Source organism: Hemitrygon akajei, chromosome 14 (genome assembly GCF_048418815.1).
Source record: "Hemitrygon akajei chromosome 14, sHemAka1.3, whole genome shotgun sequence".
Taxonomy (NCBI): Eukaryota; Metazoa; Chordata; class Chondrichthyes; order Myliobatiformes; family Dasyatidae; genus Hemitrygon; species Hemitrygon akajei.
Window position 1 is genome coordinate 34,744,402 of NC_133137.1, and position 27,325 is coordinate 34,771,726.

At 40.8% G+C, this 27,325-nt stretch overlaps 1 protein-coding gene across 8 annotated transcripts in view; it reads right to left on the reverse strand.

The window, feature by feature from the left end:
* Positions 1-6,844: 6,844 nt before the first annotated feature.
* Positions 6,845-27,325, reverse strand: part of LOC140738480 (transmembrane protein 248-like) — a 39,295-nt gene continuing 18,814 nt past the window's right edge. For 7 of the 8 annotated variants that reach the window (XM_073065804.1, XM_073065799.1, XM_073065800.1 and 4 more), the window contains 5 exons: positions 26,323-26,623; positions 23,899-24,046; positions 22,008-22,170; positions 16,680-16,817; positions 6,845-9,592 (listed from right to left, as the gene is read on the reverse strand). In XM_073065804.1, coding sequence (XP_072921905.1) covers positions 9,569-9,592; positions 16,680-16,817; positions 22,008-22,170; positions 23,899-24,046; positions 26,323-26,623 — 774 coding nt within the window. In that variant the 3' untranslated portion in view covers positions 6,845-9,568. The remainder of the gene's footprint in view (positions 9,593-16,679; positions 16,818-22,007; positions 22,171-23,898; positions 24,047-26,322; positions 26,624-27,325) is intronic. The other variant, XM_073065803.1, reaches the window with a different exon arrangement.

Consider the following 27,325-nt stretch of genomic DNA (forward strand, 5'->3'; position numbering starts at 1 on the left):
CTACTTTGATTTCAATGTTGACTAGCAATTCCTGTGACACTACTGGTACGAAATTGTATTGGTCTCTGCCGGTCATTTGGGTTTATCAGTTGCGTGGAGAGGGGGAGCTTGCTCTCCATACCATACTACCAGGACTTGCCTATCTAGACAGCTTGGATGTAATATCCACGGTCAACTCTGGCCAACGGAGGCCCTCACTTCACCTACAAAATATCTAATTGCATAGGAAAAAGATTTATTTCTCAAATATATATGTAATGCCCTGGTTCACATCTTTACTGTTAAGCTGCAGGTATTTCATTTAGCAGTTCTGTAAGAGCTGTCTGTTCTGCTTTCAGCCTGTTTGGGTTATTGCTTAAGATGAAGGATGATGAGTAATGTGCACCATCCAATTAGGATAGTGGAACTGGGGGGAGATTTTCTTGGTGAGGGATGATAAGGTTGGTCTTGGGGCTTTTGCCTGGCAGAGAATGAAGAGAGAAAACGCTGGGGAGAACCGGTCATAGGACACTACCCGGTGGGAGATCCATTTGTCCGAGATGGATTACGAGCAAAATTCGGAAGGTGATGTGTGCTTCCGCGAAGACCAAGGGCCCAGTGTGTGAGTGATGGAGAAGTTCAAGATGTGCACATCTGATTGTTTAATTATAATGAGCCCTTTTTGGTTTTTTCTTTACTAACTCTTTAGTTAAGTAAGATTCATAAATATAATTCCTATAGTCATATGCAGTGGTGCTGTCTGTTATTTCTTTGTACAGAGTTGTAATAGAGTAGCAAATTACACAGCATCCACACAAACCAGGGTTTGGTGGGAGAGCCGTCTCAATCTCACAGGCTTGGGGGGGGGGGGGGGACCAGAGTGTGTCTCCCCTAGATTTATGCAGCCAAGGAAACCGGGGGTTTCATATATGACACAATAATGACCAAATTTAGGAACTCACACAAATTCAGAAATCCCATAGCCTTTACTGTGCTGAGATCAGAGGATGCTGCACCATAGTGTTATGTAAGATTTTCATATAGGTTCACAAACATTCAATTTGTAGTATGTGTTAAGTCTATGTAAAAGTGTGCTACTTTGTAAATAATTACAGTATTAGCTCATTTGTTATACACGTACTCTGTGCATTCTGAATACATTATAATGACAGTGCTTCTTCCTATAGATGCTGCCTGGCCTGCTGCGTTCCACCAGCATTTTGTGAGTGTTACATTATAATGACCTTTCCTTAGAACTGGGAAAGCTAGAGATAAAACAAATTTTAAGTTGTAAACAAAGTGGGAATGGAGAGATAACAAAAGGAAGGTCTGTAATAGGGTGGAGACTAGGAGAAACTGGATGACACCAATACTGAGAGAGGTAAAGGTTAGGTAATTATGAAGAGATGCCGGGGGGGGGGGGGGTTTAAACAGAGAGCTGCCATTGTTTTAACCATCTTCTCAATCTCACTTACTGTACTGCAATATCACATCTTAAGTAAAAAGCCAAATTTACAGTCAAATGCATAAATACACATACGCCTGGAAAGCAAGAGGAAGTAGAACAAGGTAACAAGGTGACTGGTGATATGCGAAACTGGGAGAGGGGGAGGAGGTGAAGTAAAGAGCTGGAGAGGGGAATCTGATGTGAGAGTACACCTTCTTACACTGACTTCTCCCCTTCCTGTGCAGTCCTGATGAAGGGACTCAGCCTGAACTTTGACTGTTTACTCTTTTCCATAGATGCTGCCTGACCTCCTGAGTTCCTCTAGAATTTTGTGTGTGTTGCTTTGGACTTCCAGCATCTGCACATTTTCTTGTGTTTGTAATACTTTTGGGAGGTCAAGGTCTGAATCATCATTGACTTATTTATTGAAGTATATGGAGCAACAGGCCTTACATTAACCATTCATAAGGAAACATTTCTCCACTGAGCACCTTCACTGTCCACCAATACCAAACAATAACATTCAATAGCCAACTCTGAAAAATGTTAACTACTTTCCATCTCTTGGGAGCCATTTCTCAGCGAAGGCACATACTAATGACAAAGCTCATGACTGTCTCCAGTACACATGCACGATCTCTCCAGTCATCTGGGAAAGAAGCATTTTCAAAGAGCAAGACTTCAGACTTGGCACAGAGTTCATGATCTTTGGGGCAGCAGTGATCCCTACCCTTTCAGAGATATGCAGTACATACAGTAGGCAGCTCAAAGTACTTGAAAGCAACCACCAGTGCCACTTTTACAAAATATTCTTATTTGGTTGGCAGAGTAAGCTGACCAAAGTCACACAAATCCAGTGAATGTCCATGAACACACAAAACAGTTTAATACTGTCTGCGAGTATTGAGAAATATTTCAATAATGTTCTCATCAACACTAGAATTCTGGGATTGTGGCCTCTCAAAATTGAGGAGGAGCTGGGCAGGTCCTCACAAACAATCTATCCAAGAATGACCTTAGTCTCTACCTGTGGCAGAATCTGCAGATCATACACAGACTTTATAAGTGACCTCAGAATCCACACACTAGATTAGAAGCAATTCATCCACAATTCCAAAGGAATGTTTAAGAATTAAGAGGAATAGGTGAATAAAATTTAAAATATCAAGTGAAAAAAGCTGTCTGAGACTACCCTGTTTCTCAAAATTTATTAAATACAAGAGCATTATGATAGAATGATGTTCAATTATTAGTAATCTTCATAGACTATTTCCAGTGATATTTGCATCAAGTCTGCTATTCTGGTGGTGCTTGCTGGGAAGGGTGCAGTTGAAAGTTGTACACTGGAGTGACTATGTGTACAATAGTTTGGCAGCTGATACTGTAGAAGTAATTTTATAACTTGGAATGCATAGAACTTCAAAAGGGATCAATCATACGAAAATTCAGACACCATAATTGCCATTACTAAACCAATTCATGCAATAGATGTCATTTGGTTGTTGGTCTTATCAGAAATCTGACTGAACTAATAAAACTGGCAATAATCAGCAAGGCAGGACACCAAGGATGAAAAAAAAAGGACACACTCTCTTCTCTCTGCTGCCATCAGGGAGATGGTACAGGATCCTCAAAATTCACATTACCAGATTCAGAAACAGTTAGTTAACCATCAACCATGAGACTCTTGAACTAAAGGGGATAACTTCACTCATCCAATCAATGAAATGTTCCCACAACAAATGGACTTGCTTTCAAGAACCCTTCATCCCATGGCCTCAATATTTTTTGCTTAATTATTTATTACTTTCATTTTGGATTTGCACAGCTTCTTGTCTTCAGACTTGTTGAATGCCCAAGTTAGTGCGGTCTTTCATTGATTCTATTATGGTTATTATTCTATAGATTTATTAAGTATGTCTTAAGAAAATTAATCTTACGGTTGTATTTAATGATATAAATGTACTTTGATAATAAATTTACTTTGAACTTTGATAACTAACACTATCATATTAACATAAGTGAATCTGCAGATGCTGGAAATAAATAAAAAACACAAAATGCTGGCAGAACTCAGCAGGCCAGACAGCATCTATGGGAGGAGGTAATAATGACATTTCAGGCCGAAACCATTCATCAGGAGTGAAGTAACATGGGATGGTCGGGGGGGATAAGAAGTGGGGGGGAGGGATGAAGTAGAGAGCTGGGAAGTGATAGGCTGGAGTGAAATTGGCTAGGGGGAAGGCGGAGAATTATGGGAAATAAAAGAGAAAGAAAGGTAGGGCTGGGGGGAGATTATAGTGAGGGGGGAAGAGAGAGAAACAGACTAAAATTATAGATAGGGATGGGGTAAGGGGTATCAACAGAGGTCTGTGAGTTGAATGCTCATGCCGGCAGGTAGGAGGCTACCTAGGCAGGAGATAAAGTATTGCTCCATCGACCTGCATGTGGCCTCATCTTGACGGTAGAGGAGGCCATGGACAGACATATCGGAGTGGGAGTGGTCTGTGGAATTGAAGTGTGTGGCCACAGGGAGATCCCGCCACTGCTGGAGGACTGAGCGCCGGTGTTCGGCGAAACGGTCTCCCAGTCTGTGGTGGGTCTCCCCAAAGTATAAATGGCCACATCGGGACCGGATACAGTATATCATCCCAGCTGACTCGCAGGTGAAGTGGTGCCTCACCTGAAAGGATTGTCTGGGGCCTAGGATGGTGGTGAGGGAAGAAGTGTGGGGGCAGGTGTAGCACTTCTTCCGTTTGGAGGGATAAATGCCTGGAGGGAGGTCGGTGGGGAGGGATGGGGGGGATGAATGGACAAGGGAGTCGCGTAGGGAGCGATCCCTGCGGAAAGCCGAGAGTGGGGGGGAGGGGAAGATGTGGCTGGTGGTGGGATCCCGTAGGAGTTGGCGAAAGTTGTGGAGGATTATACGTTGGATCTGTAGGCTGGTAGAGTGATAGGTGAGGACCAGGACTCTATCCCTGGTGGGCTGGCGGGGGGATGGGGTGAGGGCAGAGGTGTGTGAAATACGGGAGACGTGATGGAGGGCAGAGTTGATAGTGGACAAAGGGAAGCCCCTTTCTTTAAAAAAGGAAGACACCTCCTTTGTCCTAGAATGAAAGGCCTCATCCTGAGAGCAGATGCGGCAGAGGTGGAGGAATTGAGAGAAAGGGATAGCATTTTTGCAGGAGACAGGGTGGGTGGAGGAATAGTCTAGGTAGCTGTAGGAGTCTGTAGGTTTGTAGTAGACATCAGTGGATAGGCTATCTCCAGAGATAGAAACAGAAAGATCTAGAAAGGGGAGGGAGGTGTCGGAAATAGACCAGGTGAATTTGAGGGCGGGATGAAAGTTGGGAGGCGAAGTTAATGAAGTCGACGAGCTCAGCATGTGTGCAGGAAGCAGCGCCAATGCAGTCGTCGATACAACGCAAGAAAAGAGGAGGACAGATACCGGTGTAGGCTTGGAACATAGATTGCTCCACACGGCTGACAAAAAGGCAGGCATAGCTAGGACCCATGCGGGTGCCCATGGCTACACCTCTAGTTTGGAGGAAGTGGGAGGAGCCAAAGGAGAAATTGTTAAGGGTGAGGACTAATTCCGCAAGGTGGAGAAGAGCGGTGGTACATTTGTTTCTATTTTATCCTTATATTAAACATTAATTTGGATTAGGTATTGAAATTTTCAGAGCATTCTTTTAATTATGAAAGCCACTTCATGTTCCCTGTTCTATTGATTAGAAAAGTTAATATTTTTAACATATCCAAGCAAAAAAGTTTTGGTGCTGTCCCATTGTGCTTCATGGAGTAATTCTTTCAACTCCTTTAATGAGCTAAGTTAGCAGCTGTGTCCTTTAGCAGTTGCTCAGCTGCAGAGTTACTGATCAATACTGAAGGCACTAGACTATGGTTACTTGGACAGTAGAGGATACAGATGTCTAATGCAGGCAAATAGCATTAATGTAGATAAGCATCGTTATTGGCATGTACAAGTTGAGCTTAAAGACCAACTTCTGTGCTGTACAACTGACTCTATATTTCCTGCCTTTCACATCAAGTATTTCTTCCAAGAGATATTTTTCATGGAAGATACTGATTCATCAGTAAAAGAAAGGCAGTGAGCATATTTAGATTTACAGTATGTTTTTTGACTTGATGCTATGAAAATTCAAAAGTTCATATTGAGTGGTCAACTCTTCTGTTTGGATATTGTTTATAAAGTAGTTGTAAATAAAACCATGTCAGGATACTGAATAACTCATCTATCTCCCCATTTTGCTGCATCTCTGGAAGGCAGAATGACTACAGGGTCAATTTACAATTGTTACATACAAATCAGATGCCCAATTTAGTCTAGCAATTGTATACAATAGAATGGATTGCACTTAAGAAAACAATTAAGATAAAGGACTTTCTTAATTGCAATATAGCCAAGGGGAGCTTTTAGATTCACCAATGGGCAGGGATTGGGGGAGTTCCAGCTCAATATCTCATCTCAAATCTGGCTGCTCTGATTGAACACCATTGCCCAAGTGGGACTAATGCATAAACACCTTAATTAGATAAGATTTTCACCAACTACAATTATCATTACATCATCCTTTTCCCCCATTCAACAGAATGACACTGATGGCAAACCAATATGATAAGGTTATTGGAAATTCAATTTTCAACTCTACAACAACGATATTTATAATTGGGCTCTCTGAATGATTTTTTTTCAGCTGAAGCACATTAATTGATATTACCTTGATATGAATTTAATATGTTTTTGACAAAGTTTTCATTGGTGTTCTTTTAATCTTGTCATCAAAAGCACCCCAAAGTTCAATTCTTCAACTTAACACAAGCTGAAATGATATGGAACGTTATTTCAGTGTTTTGAGGACCAAAGACAGATACAAGTCAACATCCTAGTTTGTGTGTCCCCAATCTTATCAATGTTGAAAAACCAGCAGAAAATGTCAGCAAGAATGGTTTATGGGTGGGTGGGTGGGGGGGGGAATATGAGGAGCTGGAAGAATTTCAATATCAAAACTTGCTTAGAGTGGAGAAACAATGATGCAATATGATGTTAACTCTCAAGGGCAATTAAGTTTCAGGCATCAAGTCACAAATTAGTGTTCGCAATTTCCTCAAATACTCACATTGTGACTGAAAGGAAATCTATCTAATCAGCTTCTGATTCAATACTAACAACACTGAAAGACTCAGAATCACAAAAACAAAACAAATAATATCCTCTAGAAATTATTTAACTCATGTTCCAATTCCCAGTAAAAATTAGGTATGATAAAGAAAATTAATTCCTTTTCAACAGATGGGTTGTAAAATTAGAAATACCCCCGAAACAGACAGACCTTAAAGGCATATTTTAGATAGCTTTTCCAACACTAAAACACAGAAAATCTGATGCAAGACATATGATTTCATTCTATTTATTCACCAATCAGGACAACATTGCCTGAGTTGTCCATGAATACCTTGGCAGACATGTGAACATAGAAAATATGCAAAAAAAATCTGATAAATTCCCTAGAATTCCAAACAGATGCCACTAAGATATCCTAAAACAATGTTTTTATAATGTCTATATTTAAGCCAACAGATCAAGTTAACAAATAAATGATTCAGCTATCATTCCAATGGCTTTACCCTATTTTTAAAAACTGGTCAAGACAAAACTGAACACTTTCAAAATAAATAGCAAATTATTACTGAAGTTTGAAGTTGACTTTGTTAGGTCTTATGATTGGATGCATGCTGGAGACTGACTGGCAGGTTGAACACAATTCAAAAATTCCACCTACTATTAGAGAATTATAATGGCTCAAGAAATAAATATCATTTGTTAAAGGCAAAATTATTAGCTCCAAAAGTAATTCACTCCAAAGGAAGAGTACAAATTTAGTCAACACACATAAAATGCTGGTGGAACACAGCAGGCCAGGCAGCATCTATAGGGAGAAGCACTGTCAACGTTTCGGGCTGAGACCCTTCGTCAGGACAAATTTAGTGTTATATTTACTTATAATATTTTACTTTGGAGAAACTCATAAAAGATACCAAGTTGGAAAAAAAAAATCTTCCATTTTCTAACAGATTGGTTTATTTCTCTCCACAAGGTTTAATATCACATTTCTCGAAGATGGACCTGGAATATAGAAAAACATAGGAAATACTCTCATGAATGTCAAGACAATCACACCATTTCTAAAGAAACCACGCTACAAAATGTACCATGTCTAGATGAGTACATGACTTGATGGAAATAAGATCTGGCACACCAAAGTTTGAGCAGAAAGTAGGAGAATATCCTGGCTTGGGATCAGTGACTAAGTAATTGGGACAGCAGTCATTAAGAGGGGCAACTGGGAACTCTGGTAACATTTGTAATTGGGAGAACCTACCAAGAAGAAATGGAAAGGTTAATGAACTGGAACCCCACAACAGATCAAGTAACATAGGTTCCCTCCCATTTAACACTGAAGAGAATCTCAACAATTCAGTAAAGACCTGTTTCAATGCTAAGGCACCATACCAACAAAAGAATATGCTACAAATCATGTCCAACTGTGCCATGAACATTATTTGATCCATATGTCCAGCTGTGCATGTCATCCCCACCAAAGACCCAAATCTAATGTCAAAAATGATAGTGAATACTGTATACTAGAGATTATGGTAAAATTGAGTCATGTAGTACATTATGTGGCACATGCCAAATCTCCAGGCCATTAACATGCTGTAGTGTAGTTCCATCAGATAAGCTACCCTCTGGTATCTCTCCTGCAGATCTTTCAAGAAGGTTGGTACATGCAATGAAGGGTGAGAAAAATGAGGGCTAACACATTCTCATCTATCTATTGATTCAGAGGATTGCAAATGAGAGGTAAAACATTTGAAAAAGAACATGTCCAATTTATTTTTCTGACAATGGATGCAGCAGACAACTCTAGCATCCTTATTTCCTCCATAACAGAGCTCATCAAAGGAAAATGCAGCTACAACCTTCGAAACATACTGGAATAGAGAGACCTACAATTTGTTTGGTAGAACTGGATATTTTTGTTATCTGTGCTGTACAATTGGCACAAGCATAATAGAAATTTAAAATGCTCTCAATAACATACAAAATCATTATAACCTTAAAACACAAACTAATAAGGCCTTTAAACAATTGTAGAATTATAAAGCATTGAAATGGGCCCTTTGGCCCACTTGATCTATGCTGATCATTATATCTATCTATACCAGGGTTTCCCAACCATTTTTATCTCATGAACTAATAATATTAAGTAAGGGGTCTGAAGACCTCAGATTGGGAACCCTTGATCAATATTAATCCCACTTGCCTGCATTGATTCAGAGCTCATTACAAATAATATCACAGAACATACAGTGGTGCTAGAAAGTTTGTGAACCCTGTAGAATTTTCTATATTTCTGCATAAATATGACCCAAAATGCAATCTTCACCCAAGTCCTAAAACTAGATAAAGAGAACCCAATTAAATAAATAACACAAAAAGAACATTATACTTGTTTGCTTATTTATTGAGAAAAATTATCCAAATGAATCTCTGGGGTAATACCCTCTAAAAAGCTATTTGGAGTCAGGGGTTCCAATCAATGAGATGAGATTGGAGGTATGGGTTGTAGAGGTGGCTTGCAAAAGTGACACAAAGTCAGGTTACTGACTCTTCTTTAGAAATATCTATTTATTGGCATCATGCCTAGATCAAAACAACTTTCAGAGGACCTTAGAAGAATTGTAGATGCATGAAGCTGGAAAAGGCTAAAAAAAATTTCTAAAAACCTGAGTGTTCATTGGTCGACAGCAAGAGAAATGGTCTACAAATGGAGTAAACTCAGTATTGTTGCTACTCTCCTTAGGAGAGGGCATCCTGCAAAGATTGCACCAAGAGCAGAACATACAATGCTGAAGGAGGTGAAAAAGAACCCACAGGTAACAGTAAAAGACCTGCAGAAATCTTGGAACTTGTTTAAGTCTCTGTTCATGTGTCCACTGTAAGAAAAGCACTGAACAAAATAGTATTCATGAAAGGACATCACAGAGGAAGCCAATGCTCTCCAGAAAAACGACATTGCTGCACATCTCAAGTTTGCAGAAGGCCATCTGTATGTTCTACAACGCTTCTGGGACAATGTTCTGTGGAACAGATGAGAAAAAAAGTTGAATTTTTTGGCAGAAATACACATTGCTATGTTTGGAGGAAAAAGGGCACTGCACACCAACACCAAAACCTCATCCCAACTGTGAAGCATGGTAGAAGGAGCATCATGGTTTGCGACAGCTGTACTGCCTCAGTGCCTGGACAGCTTGCAATCATTGAGGGAACAATGAATTCAAAATTGTATCAAGACATCTTATAACCATATAACAATTACAGCATGGAAACAGGCCATCTCGGCCCTTCTAGTTTGTACCAACGCTTACACTCACCTAGTCCCACTGGCCCGCACTCAGCCCATAACCCTCCATTCCTTTCCTGTCCATATACCTATCCAATTTTACTTTAAATGACAATACCGAACCTGCCTCTACCACTTCTACTGGAAGCTCATTCCACACAGCTACCACTCTCTGAGTAAAGAAATTCCCCCTTGTGTTACCCTTAAACTTTTGCCCCCTCTCCACTAAAGAATTATCTATCTCTGCACTTCTTGGCTCTGCACTCCCTAGTAGTCTGCCCAGATCAATAGCTAATCCTCTTGTTAGACACACTTTGCGTATATGGGCTCAGTTCAGGAAATGCTATGGTTCCAGGGGTTTTCCGTTTCCAGCCCTGTCGCACGTAATCACCTTTTTTTACCTACTACGTACGATTCAGCATTCCATGTTTGGTATAGGAAGGGCATTAGACACTTTGAAGATCTTTTCATTGATAATCGCTTCGCTTCTTTTCAGCAGCTCTCTGTTAAGTTCAATCTGCCTAACGCTCATTTTTTCAGATATCTCCAAATCCGACTCTTTATTGCTCCTTTAATTCCTAACTTTCCTGAAATGCCTGCGAAAAATGCTATGGACCTATTTCTTTCCATTAATCCACTAGGTAAAGGTTTAATATCAATTATCCGAGATAAACTAGCAGCCTTACGACGGGCCCCTGTGGATAAAATTAAAATGGCTTGGGAGCAGGATTTAAATATCTCCTTATCCGAGGAGAGCTGGGACTCAGTTCTCAAATCGGTTAACTCAACCTCTCTTTGTGCTCGCCATTGCCTTTTACAGTTTAAGATTGTTCATAGAGCCCATATGTCTAAATCTAAACTATCTCGATTCTACCCTGGCATTACTCTGCTCTGTGATAAATGCAAGAGGGGCGTGGCCTCTCTCATCCATATGTACTGGTTCTGTCCTAGCTTGGAGAAATTCTGGAAAGATGTCTTCACTACGTTATCGTGTATTCTGAATCAGCACCTAGAACCAAACCCCTTAATTGCTCTGTTCGGTTTTTGGGGCGAGACAGATTTATGTCTGGGTCCGACCAAATGCCAAATACTATCCTTTGCCTCTCTCCTGGCTAGACACTTGATACTCCTTAGATGGAGAGATGTTGCCCCGCCCACTCATGCGCAATGGCTTAACGACATTATGGCCTGCTTGGACCTCGAAAAAATTCATTATTCAGTTCTTAATTCGGATCTAAAGTTCCATAAGGTCTGGGGACCTTTTATCGAGTACTTTCATAACCTTCCTCTTGACTAGGGTTTTTTTTTCTTTTCGGTCCCTTGCTTTCAGCTCCCTTTTTTTTCTGGTAGTAGGCATTATTATCCTCTGTTGCTAAGTGTATTCACAGTCTGGGAGTTTGACTGACCTGACTTATACTCTCTATATTGTGTTGTGGTCGGTCTGGAGTTGTTGTTTTTTTTCTCGTGTTGTGGGGCTTGGGGAGGATACTAAGCTTACTTGTCTTTAATTTAGGTGCTTTTTTGTTAAATTCTCTTCCTTTGTAGCATATTGTTATTGTATGCTTAATTTTGCACTGTATTAATGTTCCTCATTGGGATTTGGGGTTTTTAATTTGTAAAATGTTTTGAAAAACTAATAAATTTTTTTTTAAAAAAGCAAAAAAAAAAAACTTTTGCCCCCTAACTCTCAAATCATGTCCTCTTGTTTGAATTTTCTTACAGGAAAATGTCAGGGTAGCAGTCCATCATCTGAAAAACAACAGTAAATCAACAACAGAACGTTTTAAAAAGAAGAAAATTCATGTTTTGGAATAACTGAGTCAAGGTCCTGACCATAATCCTAAAGAAATGTTGTGGAAGAACCGGAAGCAAGCAGTTTATGCAAGAAAGTCCACTAACACTCTAGAGTTGAAGTAGTTTTGTAGGGAGGAATGGTCTAAAATTCCTCCAAAGCCAATGTACAGGACTGATCAATAGTTAATGGAAACGTTTAGTTGAAGTTATTGCTGTACAAGAAGGTCACACCAGTTACTGAAAGCAAAGGTTCACATTCTTTTTCCAACAAATGCATGTAATATTGGATCTTTTTGTTCAATAAATAAGTGAACAAGTATAATGTTTTTTGTGTTATTCATTTAATTGAGTTCTCTTCATCTAGTTATAGGACTTGGATGATTGCATTTTAGGTCATTTTTATTACACTGTATGTAATGTTCAAACAGTATTACAGACCATATGTAACCTGCTAAAAATCTGTGTTGCAGAAAGCAACTTCCTCCACATAAACTTCATCAGTAACAGTATTGCAGCATCTATCTTCAGACAGAAATTGCTAGCAATTTATTCAACCACAAAGGCTTCACGCATCAGCCTGATCCCATTTGTATTCTCTATACTGACAATTTTGGAGGAAGTGGTTGGACAACTCTTCTAAAATTAGGCAACTTGCTTTTCAGTTAAGTATCATGGATACACAGGAGTAGCAAGTTAAAAATCAGGCAGCCTATACTACTCTGATCCCTGCTGCTGCCTGTTAAGGGCAGGTTAGACCAGTTTAAACATGGGACCACTCACATTTCCATGGTCATTTTCTGCTTTTTCAGATCTGTTTTTTTAAAAACTGTAATACTATTTCTCTAATGAATCGCTATCCTGTTATTCAACAATCCTGCTTCTGTTCTAAAAAGCTCACCTTACTCTCCCTAAAAACTATGGCTGAACTTCCTGGTGGCCAAACATTTAAATTCCAGTTCCCATTCCAACACACCAGTCCACAGCTTCAACATAGAAAACCTACAGCCCAATACAGGCCCTTCGGCCCACAAAGTTGTGCTGAACATGTCCCTACCTTAGAAATTACTAGGCTTACCCATAGCACTCTATTTTACTAAGCTCCATGTACCTATCCAAAAGTCTCTTAAAAGATCCTATCGTATCCACCTCTACCACTGTTCCCGGCAGCCTATTCCACGCACTCACCATTCACTGAGTAAAAAACGTACCCCTTACATCTCCTCTGTACCTACTCCCCAGCACCTTAAACCTGTGTCTTCTTGTGGCAACCATTTCAGCCCTGAGAAAAAGCCTCTGACTATCCACACAATCAATGCCTCTCATCATCTTATACACCTCTATCAGGTCACCTCTCATCCTCTGATGCTCCAAGGAGAAAAGGCCGAGTTCACTCAACCTATCCTCATAAGGCATGCTCCCCAATCCAGGCAACATCCTTGTAAATCTCCTCTGCACCCTTTCTATGGCTTCATCATCCTTCCTGTAGTGAGGCAACCAGAACTGAGCACAGTACTCCAAGTGGGGTCTAACCAGGGTCCTATATAGCTGCAACATTACCTTTCGACTCCTAAATTCCATTCCATGATTGATGAAGGCCAATACACCATACGCCTTCTTAACCAGAGTCAACCTGTGCAGCTGCTTTGAGTGTCCTATGGACTCGGAGCCCAAGATCCCTCTGATCCTCCACGCTGCCAAGAGTCTTACCATTAATATTATATTGTGCCATCATATTTGACCTACAAAAATGAACCACTTCACACTTATCTGGGTTGAACTCCACCTGACACTTCTCAGCTCAGTTTTGCATCCTATCAATGTCCCGCTGTAACCTCTGACAGCCCTCCACACTATCCATAACACCTCCAACCTTTGTATCATCAGCAAACTTACTATCTCATCCCTCCACTTCCTCATCCAGGTCATTTATAAAAATCACGAAGAGTAAGGGTTCCAGAACAGATCCCTGAGGCACACCACTGGTCACCCACCGACCTCCATGCAGGATATGACCCGTCTTCAACCACTCTTTGCCTTCTGTGGGCAAGCCAGTTCTGGATCCATAAAGCAAGGTCCCCTTGGATCCCATGTCTCCTTACTTTCTCAATAAGCCTCGCATGGGATACCTTATCAAATGCCTTGCTGAAATCCATGTACACTACATCTACTGGTCTACCTTCATCAATGTGTTTAGTCACATCCTCAAAAAAATTCAATCAGGCTCGTAAGGCACGACCTGCCCTTGACAAAGCCATGCTGTCTACTCCTAATTATATTATAGCTCTCCACATGTACATAAATCTTGCCTCTCAGGATATGCTTTCTATCAAGTTACCAACCACTGAGGTAAGACTCACTGGTCTGTAAGTTCCTGGGCTATCTCTACTCCCTTTCTTGAATAAAGGAACAACATCCGCAACCCTCCAATCCTCCAGAACCTCTCCCATCCCCATTGATGATGCAAAGATCATCGTCAGAGGCTCAGCAATCTCCTCCCTCGCCTCCCACAGTAGCCTGGGGTGCATCTCGTCCGGTCCCGGCGACTAATCCAACTTGTTAATTTCCAAAAGCTCCAGCACATCCTCTTTCTTAATATCTACATGCTCAAGCTTTTCAGTCTGCTGCAAGACATCACAACAATCACCAAGGTCCTTTTCCATAGTGAATACTGAAGTAAAGTATTCATTAAGTACCTCTGCTATTTCCTCCAGTTCCATACACACTTTCCCAATGTCACACTTGATAGGTCCTATTCTTTCACATCTTATCTTCTTACACTTCACATACTTGTAGAATGCCTTGAGGTTTTCCTTAATTCTGCCTGCCAAATCCTTCTCAAGGTCCCTTCTGGCTCTCCTTCTTAAGCAGCTTCTTAGTAGCCTTATAATCTTCTAGATCTCTAACATTACCTAGCTCTCTAAACCTTTTGTAAGCTTTTCTTTTCTTCTTGACTAGAATTATTACAGGCTTTGTACACCACAGTTCTTGTACCCTACTATAACTTCCCTGTCTCATTGGAATGTACCTATACAAAACTCTACACAAATATCCCCTGAATATTTGTCACATTTCTTCCATACTTTTCCCTGAGAACATCTGTTTCCAATTTAAGCCACCAATTTCCTGCCTGATAGCCTCATAATTCCCCTTACTCCAATTAAACACTTTTCTAACTTGTCTGTTCCTATCTCTCTCCAAAACTATTGTAAAGGAGATAGAATTATGATCACTATCGCCAAAATGCTCTCCCATTGAGAGATCTGACACCTGACAAGGTTCATTTCCCAATACCAAATCAAGTACAGCCTCTCCTCTTGTAGGCTTACTGTGTCAAGAAACCTCCCTGAATGCACCTAATAAACTCCACCCCATCTAAACCCCTTGCTCTACAGAGATGCCAATCGATATTTGGGAAATTAAAATCTCCCACCTTGACAACTCTGTTATTATTACACCTTTCCAAGATCTGTTTCCCTATCTGCCCCTCAATATCCCTGTTACTATTGGGTGGCCTAGAAAATACACCCAGTAAAGTTATTGACCCCTTCTTGTTCCTAACCTCCACCCACAGAGTCTCCGTAGACAATCCCTCTACGGCGTCCTGTTCTGCAGCCGTGACACTATCTCTGATCAACAGTGCCACGCTCCCACCTCTTTTGCCTCCCTCCCTGTCCTTTCTGAAACATCTAAAACCCGGCACTTGAAGTAGCCATTCCTGTCCGAGCCCTCCAAGTCTCTGTAATGCCCACCACATCACATCTCCAAGTGCTGATCCACGCTCTAAGCTCGTCCACTTTGTTCACAACAGTCCTTGCATTAAAATAGACACATCTCAAACCTTTAGTCTGAGCACATCCCTTCTCTATTACCTGCCTATCCTCCTTCTCACACTGTCTACAAGTTTTCTCTATTTGTGAGCTAACCTCCTCTTCCCCAGTCTCTTCAGTTCAGTTCCCACCCCCCAACAATTCTAGTTTAAACTCTCCCCAGTAGCCTTAGCAAACCTCCCCGCCAGGATATTGGTCCCCCTGGGATTCAAGTGCAACCCGTCCTTTTTGTACAGGTCACACCTGCCCCAAAAGAGGTCCCAATGATCCAGAAATCTGAATCCCTGCCCCCTGCTCCAATCCCTCAGCCACGCATTTATCCGTCACCTCATTCTATTCCTATTCTCACTGTTTTAGAATAGTACAGCACAGTACAGGCCCTTCGGCCCACAATGTTGTGCTGACCCTCAAACGCTGCCTCCCATATAACCCCCCCCCCACCTTAAATTCCTCCATATGCCTGTCTAGTAGTCTCTTAAATTTCACTAGTGTATCTGCCTCCATCACTGAATCAGGCAGTGCATTCCATGCACCAAACTCTGCCATTTTCCATTTTCTTCATGAATAATGTCTGGGCAAGTCTAGTCTGGTGGTATTTATACCACTGTATTACAGATTAATACCATCCATAAACCTATAAGGAAGCTCAAGCCAGAGTTTATGTGCGTCAGTAGGCATTTACAGAATTCCCTGTGACTGCGGAGCAGCATGTGTATACAGTAGAAATGCGCATCAAGGAGCACAGAAGTTGTATCCATTTGGGTTACCTGGAGAAATTGGTGGTAGAACATTGCATTTGCAATGGCTAGGATTGACTTTGACAGCACAAAATTACTATGCCGTGCCAATGGTTTTTGAGACTGCCTGGTAAAGGAAGCTATTAAAATTAAACTGGAGAAAAAGAATTTTAGCAAAGACAAAGGTCTCGCTCTAAGAAATAGAATTCAATTGTAAACAAGGTAGGAGAGCGGAAACCTGATTGGATGAGGACTAACCAATCAGGAGGGACGGAATACAGGGATATAAATATCACCAGATTAGACATGCCCAGGCATCATCCCTGATGAAGCTGGCAGAGTCTGTCATCAAAATGTTGGTTATAATCTATACCTGTACTCGGCTTGAAGCCCAAGAAGAGTTTATTTGTTATTAATATTTTGCTTATTAATAAAGTAATCAATTAATCTCGAATAGCCTGGTTACCTTATATAGATTTGTTGCTTTGTGCCTTGGCTTTTTTCTCATTCCACATGCCACAGATACAAAGAAGATAACAACAGCCAGTAGAATTAGAATATAACTGGCATTTAGTAAATGCCGACTGCAGAGAATGCGGTCTTCCTATAGATGGAAAATAAAGAAAACAATTTTAAGTAAATAAATAAGTTAATCAGTCCCCAATGAAGGAAGGTCCCTCTTGTCCGAATCAGAATCTGGCTTAATATCACCAGCATATGCCTTGAAATTTGTTGTGTACATATGTGGATATGTGGGTCGGCCAGAGGTGAGTAGTGGCATCAGCATTGGACTTTCATATCTTGCCACAAAAACCCTATGGACAACTACACTATCCATAAGGTCGCCATGAGTCAATGACAACTCAATGACACTCAACAACTAATGATAATAATAAATATATATACACATACACACCGACATATGAATTCAGTCATTCAGAAATCTGATGGCAGAGGGGAAGAAGCTTGCAAATGGAAGACTGGAAAATTGTAAATGTCACTCCACTGTTTTAAGAAGGGAGGAAGACAAAACAGAAGAAATTATAGGCCAGTTAGCCTAACCTCAGTGGTTGGGAAAGTGTTGGAGTCTATGATTAAGGATGAGGTTTTGGGGTACTTGAAGACCAATGATAAAATAAGTCAAAGTCAGCATGGTCTATTGTCATATTGTCAGCAAAGTCAAAGTCAAAGGGAAATCTTTCCTGACAAATCTGTTAAGAGTTCTTTGAGGAAGTAACAAGTAGGGTGGACAAACAGGAGGCAGTGGACGTCATTTACTTGGATTTTCAGAAAGCATTTTAGAAGGTGCCTCACATGAGGCAGCTTAACAATATAAAATCCTATAGTGTTACAGAAAATATGCTGGCATGGGTAAAGCTAACAGCCAGGAAGCAGCATGTGGAAATAAAGGGGGTTGTGTTCCTCGGAGGTCAGTACTGGGATCGCTACTTTTCACATTGTTTGTCAATGATTTAGTTAATGATGGCTTTGTGGCAAATTTTGCAGATGATTCAAAGGAATGTGGAGAGGTAGGTAGTGCTGAGAAAGCAAAGATATTGCAGCAGGTCTTAAGACAAATTGGAAGAGTGGAAAAAAAGTGGCAGATGGAATACAGTGTTGGGAAATGTATGATAATGTATTTTGGTAAAAGGAACAATAGTGCAGACAATTATGGGGTGAAGGTTCAAACAACAGAGGTGCAAGACTCCCAGAAAGCTAATTTACAGGTCGAATCTGTGGTAAAGAAGACAAATGCTATGTTGGCATTTATTTCAAGGGGAATAGAATATAAAAGTAATGAGATAATGCTGAAGACATCGGACAGGCCACACTTGGGAGTATTGTCAACAGTTTTGAGCCCCTCAGATGTATTGTCATTGGAGAGAGTCCAGAGGAGGTTCACGAGGATGATTCCAGAATCGAAGGGGTGAAAATATGAGGAGCGTCTGGCAACTTTGGGCATGTGTATGTAGGCCTCCATTAGTCTCGTGACACCATGGATTTGCGCCTTGGAAAGTTTCCAGGGCGCAAGTCTGGGCAAGGTTGTATGGAAGACCGGCAGTTGCTCATGTTGCAAGCCTTCCCCTCTCCACGCCACCGATGTTGTCCAAGGGAAGGGCACTAGGACCCATACAGCTTGGAATCGGTGTCATCGCAGAGCAATGTGTGGTTAAGTGCCTTGCTCAAGGACACACATGCAGCCTCAGCCAAGGCTTGCACTAGTGACCTTCAGATCACTAGATGAATGCCTTAACCACTTGGCCACGCGCCGACACGCACCTGTGTCACTGGAGCTTAGAATGGGGAGCTCATTGAAACCTACTAAATGTTGAAAGGGCTAGATAAAGTGGAAGTGGAGAGGATGTTTCCTCTGGTAAGAGTATCCAGAACTAGAGGGCACAGCCTCAAAATTGAGGGTGACCGTTTAGAACAGAAGTTAGCCAAAGAGTTGTGAATCTGTGGAATACTCTGCCACAGACTGCAGCTGAGGTCATATTTATGGGTATATTTAAAATGGAAGCTGTTTGGTCAGGGCATCAAGGAATATGGTGAGGGTAGGTGTATGGAGTTGAATGGGATCTGGGATCAGCTATGATGAAATGGCAAAGCGGACTCGAGAAGTTGAATGGCCTAATTCCGTTCTTATGTCTAATGGTCTAAGCTGTTCCTGAATCGTTGACCTTCAGGCACCTGTAGCTCCCCCCTGATGGTAGCAATGAGAAGAGGGCATACACAGGGACAATATGATTAAGTTCTTAACTTCACTGGAATGATATAATTGGCTTCAATGAGTCTAGACCAAAGGGAGGGACCCAATCAGCCATAGTACAAACTCTTACTTCTACTCCCCAAGTATAGGCAGAGACTGAAGACTGCAGCACCTGTAGTGAGGACCAAGAAAGTATGGATTAGGGAAGCACAGCAGTGAACTGGACTGTATTTAGGGAATAATTTTCGAGTATGGGTGACGCACAAAGTTACTGTTTTGTGTGTCATCCACAGTTGTCACTGACTTCATTAAAACTTGTGCGGATGAGTGTGTACCTACGAAATCTTAGTGTACATTCTGAAACCAAAAGCCATGGAACCAGGAGATTCATAGTCCGCTGAGGGCCAGATCTGCAGCATTTAAGCCTGGTGACCCACGTCTGTACAAGAAAACCAGGTATGACTAGTGGAGGGCTACTTTAGGAACCAAAAAACAATTCTGGGAGAGGGTAGAGGTGACATTGGATGCATGTCAACTCTGGCAGGGTTTGCAGGCCATTATTTCCTATAAAGCATAACCCAACATCTTGAATGGCAGCGATGCTTCACTACCAGATGAGCTCATCACCTTTTAGGCTAGCTTTGAAACCCACAGCTATGAGGATCCCTGCAGCATCCAGTGACCCATGATGTCTGCCTCAGAGGCCAATACCAAGCTGTCTTTCAAGAGGGTGAACCCTCGCAAGGCAGCAGGGCCCAATGGCCTGGGGTACCTAGTAAGGCTCTGAAAACCTGTGCCAATCAATTGGCGGAGTATTCAATGACATCTTCATCTTCAATCTGTCATTACTACAGTCAGAAGTTCCTGCTTCAAAAGGGCAACAATTATACCAGTACCCAAGAAGAGCAGCGTGAGCTACCTTCACAATTTTAGTCCAGTAGCACTCAGATCTACAGTAATGAAATGCTTTAAGAGGTTGGTCATGGCTAGAATTGACTCCTGCCTCAGTAAGGACCTGAACCCACTGCAATTTGCTTATCACCACAATAGGTCCACAGCGGATATGATCTCAATGGCCCTCCATGTGGCCTTGAATCACCAGGACTATACAAATACCCATGTCAGAATGCTGCTCATTGACTATAGCTCAGCATTCAACACCATCATTTGTACAGTCCTGATCAAAAAGCTACAGAACCTAGTCCTCTGCACCTCCCTCTGCAACTGGATCCATGACTTCCTAACTGGAAGACTACAATCTGTGCAGATTGGTGATAATATCTCCTCTTCATTGACGGTCAAAACTGGCACACTCAAGGATGTGTGCTTAGCCCACTGTTCTATTCTCTCTGCACCCATGACTGTGTGGCTAGGCATAGCACAAATGCCATCTATAAATTTGATGATGATATTGCCATTGTTGGCAGAATTTCAGATGGTGATGAAAAGGCATACAGGAGTGAGATATACCAGTTAGTTGAGTGGTGTCACAGCAACAATCTTGCGATCATTGTCAGCAAGATCAAAGAGCTGATTGTGTACTTCAGAAAGGGTAAGATAAGGGAACACAAACCAATCCTCACAGAAGGATCAGAAGTGGAGAGAGTGAGCAATTTCAAGTTCCTTGGTGTCAATATCTCTGAGGATCTAAACTGGTAGCAACATATTGATGCAGCTATAAAGAAGGCAAGACAGTGGCTATATTTCATGAGGAGGCTGAGGAGATTTGGTTTGCCAAATAAAACACTCAAAAACTTATGTACAGTGTACAGTGGAGAACATTCTGACCGGCTGCATGGGTGGGGGGGGGGGGGGGGAGCTATTACACAAGATTGAAGTTGTAAGAATTTGTAAAATTAGTCAGCTCCATCATGGATACTAGCCTCCATGATATCCAAAGACCAGTTCCTCAGGAAGGTGGCGTCCATCATTAAGGACGCCCACCACCCCAGGACACGCCCTCTTCTCTGTTACTGTCAGGAAGAAGGTAGAGAAGGCACACACTCAGCAATTCAGGAACAGATTCTTCCCCATAGCTATCTGATTTCTAAATTGACATTGAACGCATGAACACTAGCTCACTACTTTTTTTTCTAGTAGAGGCTGAATAGTCTGAAGAAATACATATTTGAAGTAAATCTGAATTATGAATTTTCCATAGAGATAGTATTCATCTCAAAAGTAGGATTTCTCCATTAATGGATATTGACTCCAAAAAAATTCTGCCATGATTTTAATGACAATGCACCAAAAGAACCAGCTCAGATATCTCGGGTGGTCTTGTGAGGGAATAACTTCCAGCCGTTTCTTATGAGCCATTGGAAAAAAACATATTGAGGGTCAAATATGAGGACTACTAAAGCAAATAAGAGGTGATTTAATTAAATTTTGTGACCAGGTAAACAGGTTACAGGGCTCCCTGTGAACTTAATGATAATCATGATCAATGTGAAACCCAGGTTTATCATGGATTTTCATGTTACCATTGTTCCAGGAGAAACACACAATTTTTTTGACACAAGACATGTTATTTCACAATATTTGGGGCTGGTGGAGACAGTCGGAAAAGTAGTCAACTACCCCATTGAGCCACTGGGGAGTAATTGATTTTAAACAAAGTTGTTCCATACACAATGTTAAAATTGATTAAAAACATCAAGATATTCATGTATTTTATATAGGACGAATGTAATTTAAAGGATGGTTCCAAACAGATATATTTGTTAAAACAAATTCTATTTATTTCCAAATCTACAACTGAAAATCAACTGTCTTCCTCAAGCTTCCTCTATTTTCATGTAGCTTCAAGAGCTATTTCATGTAATTAATTTCTTCATTAAACTAATCAGAAAAAGAGGGCCACCGTATACTTACCATCTCCATCTAATAAAGAGCACTAAGCTTCTGGTTTGAATAATGCTCTTTTGTAATGGCAAGTATCAGAAATTTAGATTCTTACACTTCAGGGATAAATTTTGAATTGCACACGGTAGATTAAATATTTGTAACATGTAGGTAATTTTTTTCTGGGTTACTAAACAATCAAAGAGTATTAAATGGAGAAGTTTTTAATTCAAATATTACCTCCAAAAGCAGAATGGTAAAATTAGGTTCAGGTTTGTACTGTGCCACATAGCACGGAACAGAAGTGTGACTTTGTGAAGATGCCTTCTCAGAGCTCTCTGCCAATGTGATCTGGTACAAAGATGTATCGGTGAGATTCTCCAAGTTACAGGAAGGAAAATATCTGATAAAAACAATCAAAAAATATATAGTTAACGTCACTAGTAATCATAATGCTCTGCCTGATGCTGACAAAAAGACACAGGTACAATGAAATTAATGTCATGGACTATGGAGATGAGGGAGAATCAGAATTAGGTTTAACATTACGTGCACATGTCATGAAATTTGTCTTTGTAGCAGCAGTACAATGCAATACGTAATAATAGAAAAATATTCATCACTATATATATATAATTAAATTAAATAATAGAAATAAAAAATGGATTCAATGTTCATTCACAAATCTGATGGCAGAGGGGAAGGATCTATTCCTGAATTGTTGAGTGTGTCTCTTCAAACTTCTGTACCTCCTTCCTGAAGGTAGCAATGAGAACGAGGCATGACCTGGGTGATGGGGGTGGTCCATAATAATGGATACTGCCTTTTTGAAGCATTGCTCCTTGAGGATGTCCTGGATACTATGGAGGCTACTGCCTATGAACAAAACTCTGATGCAAAGTTAAAAAGAGATCATTCTACTCAGCAAATTTGACATTGTGGTTATGGAACAGCATCAAACTCAGGGTGAGCTGGTGATAGTGAAGAATGGTGACTATCTGTCAGGAAAAAAAGCTGTTAACTGCCCACAAAGTGTGAATGTTGCTGACATCTCTTGTCTGTAATCAAGTGTTAAGAGTCAACCATACTAATGAGTTTGAGCTCTTGTATAAAGCAGAGTAAGTTGCTAGATTTCCTTAACTGGGAAACATTAGAGATTCAGATAGATTTATTCTACAACAATCCAATTTTTAGTATATTGACTGACATTTACACACAGTGGCCACTTTATTAGGTATACCTGCTGGTAAACCTAATCATTGTAATATCTGATCACCCAATCATGTGGCAACTACTCAACGCATAAAAGCATCCAGATGTGGTCAAGAGGTTCAGTTGTTGTTCAAACCAAGCATCAGAATGGGGAAGAAATTTGATCAAAGTGACTTTGACTGTGGAATGATTGTTGGTCCATACAGGGGAGGTTGGAGTATTGCAGAAACCACTTAAATCTTGGGATTTTCATGACCATCTCTAGAGCTTACAGAGAATGGGGTGAAACACAAAAACACATCTAGTGGGCGGTAGCTCTGTGGGCAAAACACCTTGTTAATGAGAGAGATGAGAGGAGAATGACCAGACTGGTTAAAGCTGACAGGAAGGTGACAATAACTCAAAAAGCCTTGCTTTACAACAGTGACATGCAGAAGAGCATCTCTGAATGCACATGTCGAACCTTGAAGTCTATGGGCTACAGCAGCAAAAGATCATAAACATACTCTCAGTATCTTGTCACCCACATCTCAGAAGGATATTCTGCTATATTCTCATGAGATGTAGGCAATAAGGATGGTGCATCTGTGGCTGAAATTATGTAATTCCACTAATTTATTTCATTCATTCTTTCCCATATCCACCTATTCTTCTATTTGGTGTGTATGAAGAGTTTCATCTATGAAAGATGGGCATGAAAAATTGGTTCCATTGATAAATTAACAGCTTGATATTTTTAATGAAGGTCTGTAGTCATCCCTCCCTCCCTATCCACTTCCTCCTGTTTCATCATTGTAATCCTCATCAGATTTAGCGGTTAACAAGTATTCATTCAACAAAGTACAATGAGAATAGCAGCAAAGAGCAGTAAGCACAGTTTAAGGCAGTGGAGTTCTTCTCAGCTCATGTTTCAACAGACCTTTCTTGAGGGAGAACATGTGCAGCTGCAGTCATTGTGATACAGCTAAGGTGATTCTCGGTATTTGTGGAATTTACTTGTGAAAGGTAATGTTCAGGTGTCCATTGTGACATGAGCATGATGTTAATCAGTTCCTTTGCCTTAGAATCTAAAATATAAAGAAGGGGACAGCAACCACTTAAACTGATACCAATCAAAAATAATGAAGAATCTCCAGATAAATTTCTCAAATGTTCATAAACTATTTTTTAAATGAGACTAGAGGATCACACATAAATATGGCTCTAAAATTAACCACTATGTCAATTGAATCTTTCCCCCCTTTTTATAACACTTGGAATTAAGATGCTCACAATCTGCACCATTGCCACCAATTCTGAAACCAGACCGCAACTGATTACTTTTATATATAATATTAAAGTTTGATAGGGCAATAGGAAGAGCAGAATGCAACATCTCAAATCATACAAACAGCGGTAAATATAAGACCATAAGATATAGGAGAATTAGGCCATTCAGCCCATTGAATCTGTTCCACCATTCCATCCTGGCTGATCCTAGATCCCACTCAAACCCATACACCTGCCTTCTCACTACATCCCTTGATGCCCAACCAATCAGGAATCAGTCAACTTCCGCTTTAAATATATCCTGGGACTTGGCTTCCATCACAGTCTGTGGCAGAGTATGCCACAGATTTTCCAACTCTTTGGCTAAAAAAATTCCTCCTTACCTTTGTTTTAAAAGGTTGCCCCTCAATTTTGAGGCTGTGCCCTCAAGTTCTGGATACCCCCACCACAGGAAACATCCTCTCCACATCCACCCTATCTAGTCCTTTCAACATTCAGTAGGTTTCAATGAGACCCACCCCCCCCACTTGCATCTTCTAAATTCCAGTGAGTACAGGCCCAAAGCGCCCAAATGCTCCTCATACGTTAACCCCTTAATTCCCGGAATTATCCTTGTGAATCTTCTCCAATGACAACATATCTTTTCTGATATAAGGGGCCCAAAACTATTGACAATACTCCAAGTGTGGCCTGACCAGTGTCTTATAAAGCCTCAACATTATCTCCTTGCTATTATATTCTAATCCCCTTGAAATAAATGCCAACATTGTATTTGCCTTCTTTACCACAGACTCAATCTAATGGGAGTCTTGCACGAGGACTCCTAGTCCCTTTGCACCTCTGATGTTTGAATTTTTTCTCCACTTAGATAATAGTCTACACTATTGTTCCTTTTACTAAAATGTATCATACATTTCCCAACACTGTATTACATCTGTCAGTTTTTTGCCCATATTTCCAATTTGTCTAAGTCCTGCTCAAACACATTGCTTCCTCAGCACTACCTATCCCTCCACCTATCACAAAGCCATCAATTCCATTATCCAAATCATTGACAAACAATGTGAAAAGCAGCAGTCCCAATACTGACCCCCTGAGGGACACCACTAGTCACTGGCAGCCAACCAGAAAAGGCCCCCTTTATTCCCACTCGCTGCCTCCTGCTTGTCAGCCAAACCTCTATCCATGCCAGTATCTTTTCCGTAATGCCATATGATCTTTCTGCCATTCCATCACAGCTGATTTATTATCCTTCTCAAGCTCCATTGTCCTGCCTTCTCTTCAGAAGCTTTGACCCCCCCCCCCCCCCGACTAATCAAAGCACATCAACCTCTGCTTTAAATATTATAAATGGCATGGATTCCACAGATTCACCACCCTCTGGCTAAAGAAATTCCTCCTCATCTCTGTTATAAAGGTACTACTTTCTATTCTGAAGCTGTCCTCTCTGGTCCTAGTCTCCCCCACTAAACAAAACATTGTCTCCACATCCACTCTATCTAAGCCAGGGATTCCCAACCATTTTTATGCCATGCACCAATTCTATTAAGCAAGGGTCCATGGACCCCAGGTTGGGAACCCCTGACCTAAGACTTTCAGTATTCAATAGGTTTCAATTAAATCCCCTCTCTTTCTTGTAAACTACAGTGAGCACGTGCCTCGAGCCATCAAGCGCTCCTCATACATTAACCCTTTTTTAAAAATCAGATCATTCCCATGAAACTCTTCTAATGACAGCACATCCTTTCTTAGAAATGGGGCCCAAAACTGCTCATAGTTACACTATATTTACATAGTACCTTTAAACATCACAAAACAAAAGCTTAAAACAGAGGCATGAGTTATAATAAATGGGCAGAAGCCAAAGCAGGAGCTGTTGAGGTTCCCAAAAGTTATACCAGAAAATGGGGTCTTTGGTGTACAGATAACACTTAAGCATTTGAAATCTTCATTGTCAACATGCAAGTTTTCATCTTTTCAAATGGCACAGAAACATAAAATTACAGATGAGTTTCATGAGTGCTGCCTTTAGTTATTAGTTCTGAGGGGATCAATATCAAATATTTGTGCTTACCTCTTAGCCCTAGCAGACTTCCAGTTACCACAGCCTGGAGAAAAGTTACATTGCTATAAAATCTTTTGTATGGCTCCTTTAAGTCAAAGCTCATTGGCACCAGCAGGGAGACACTGACTGGTGCACTTGGTGTAGAAACAACAGTTGAAGGCTGTCCTGTAGTGGTATGAGCTAATGGATCAGGGTCTGGTCGTCTCCTTATGGAACCATGCCTAACAAGGGCAGGGAGAGCTTCCAAACTTTTATTTTTAGATTGACAGAATTTCAGTTTACTGAGAGACTGAAGGACTATATTCCAGACCTAAATTAAAACAAACAGACATATTTCAGCATTACACGGGATGGCTTCTCAGTAGCACCAATCTTAGGCAATTTTTTTTTCTTTTTTCCCCCCCCCCAAAAATAATGAATTAAAGTTGGGATTTTGCTTCATGGCCCTGCAGAAAACACACAATACTTGCATTATCACCTTGTGAGAACTGAGGCAACTGTTATCCCTTTTTCATCATTGAAGTTGAATCTTTTCATTAAATGACAGACGTACACATGTGGCAAAAGGCATCTATGGGATTATGATCAAAAACATGGGTTTTCTCTCACTACTATTGCTGATATTAGTCTAGGATTCATCATAAAGCTAGGCTTTGGCCAGCCATTTGAGATATTATAATTATTTGGAGGTATAAGTTAAGATTCTGAGTTCTCATCATTACTCAGTAATTATATGGACACTGGCAGTCTTAGGTATGATGCCCTAAAAAAAAACAACAAACAATTGCCAACTATTACCACCTTGGATCGCTTATGAAGTATGCCAACCAGGGTTGGACTCTTACTTTGAAACAATTCGTATTGTCTGTGGTTTCTTAGGGGCTAAGTGTACTCTTGGTTCTGTGGGTGCTGGCTGGGTTAAAAAAAATACTAGTCAAGACTTGTCTGATCTCTTTCCAAATATGCCACAACTTTTGCATCCAGTTGGAAGAACAGACAGTTTTAACATTTC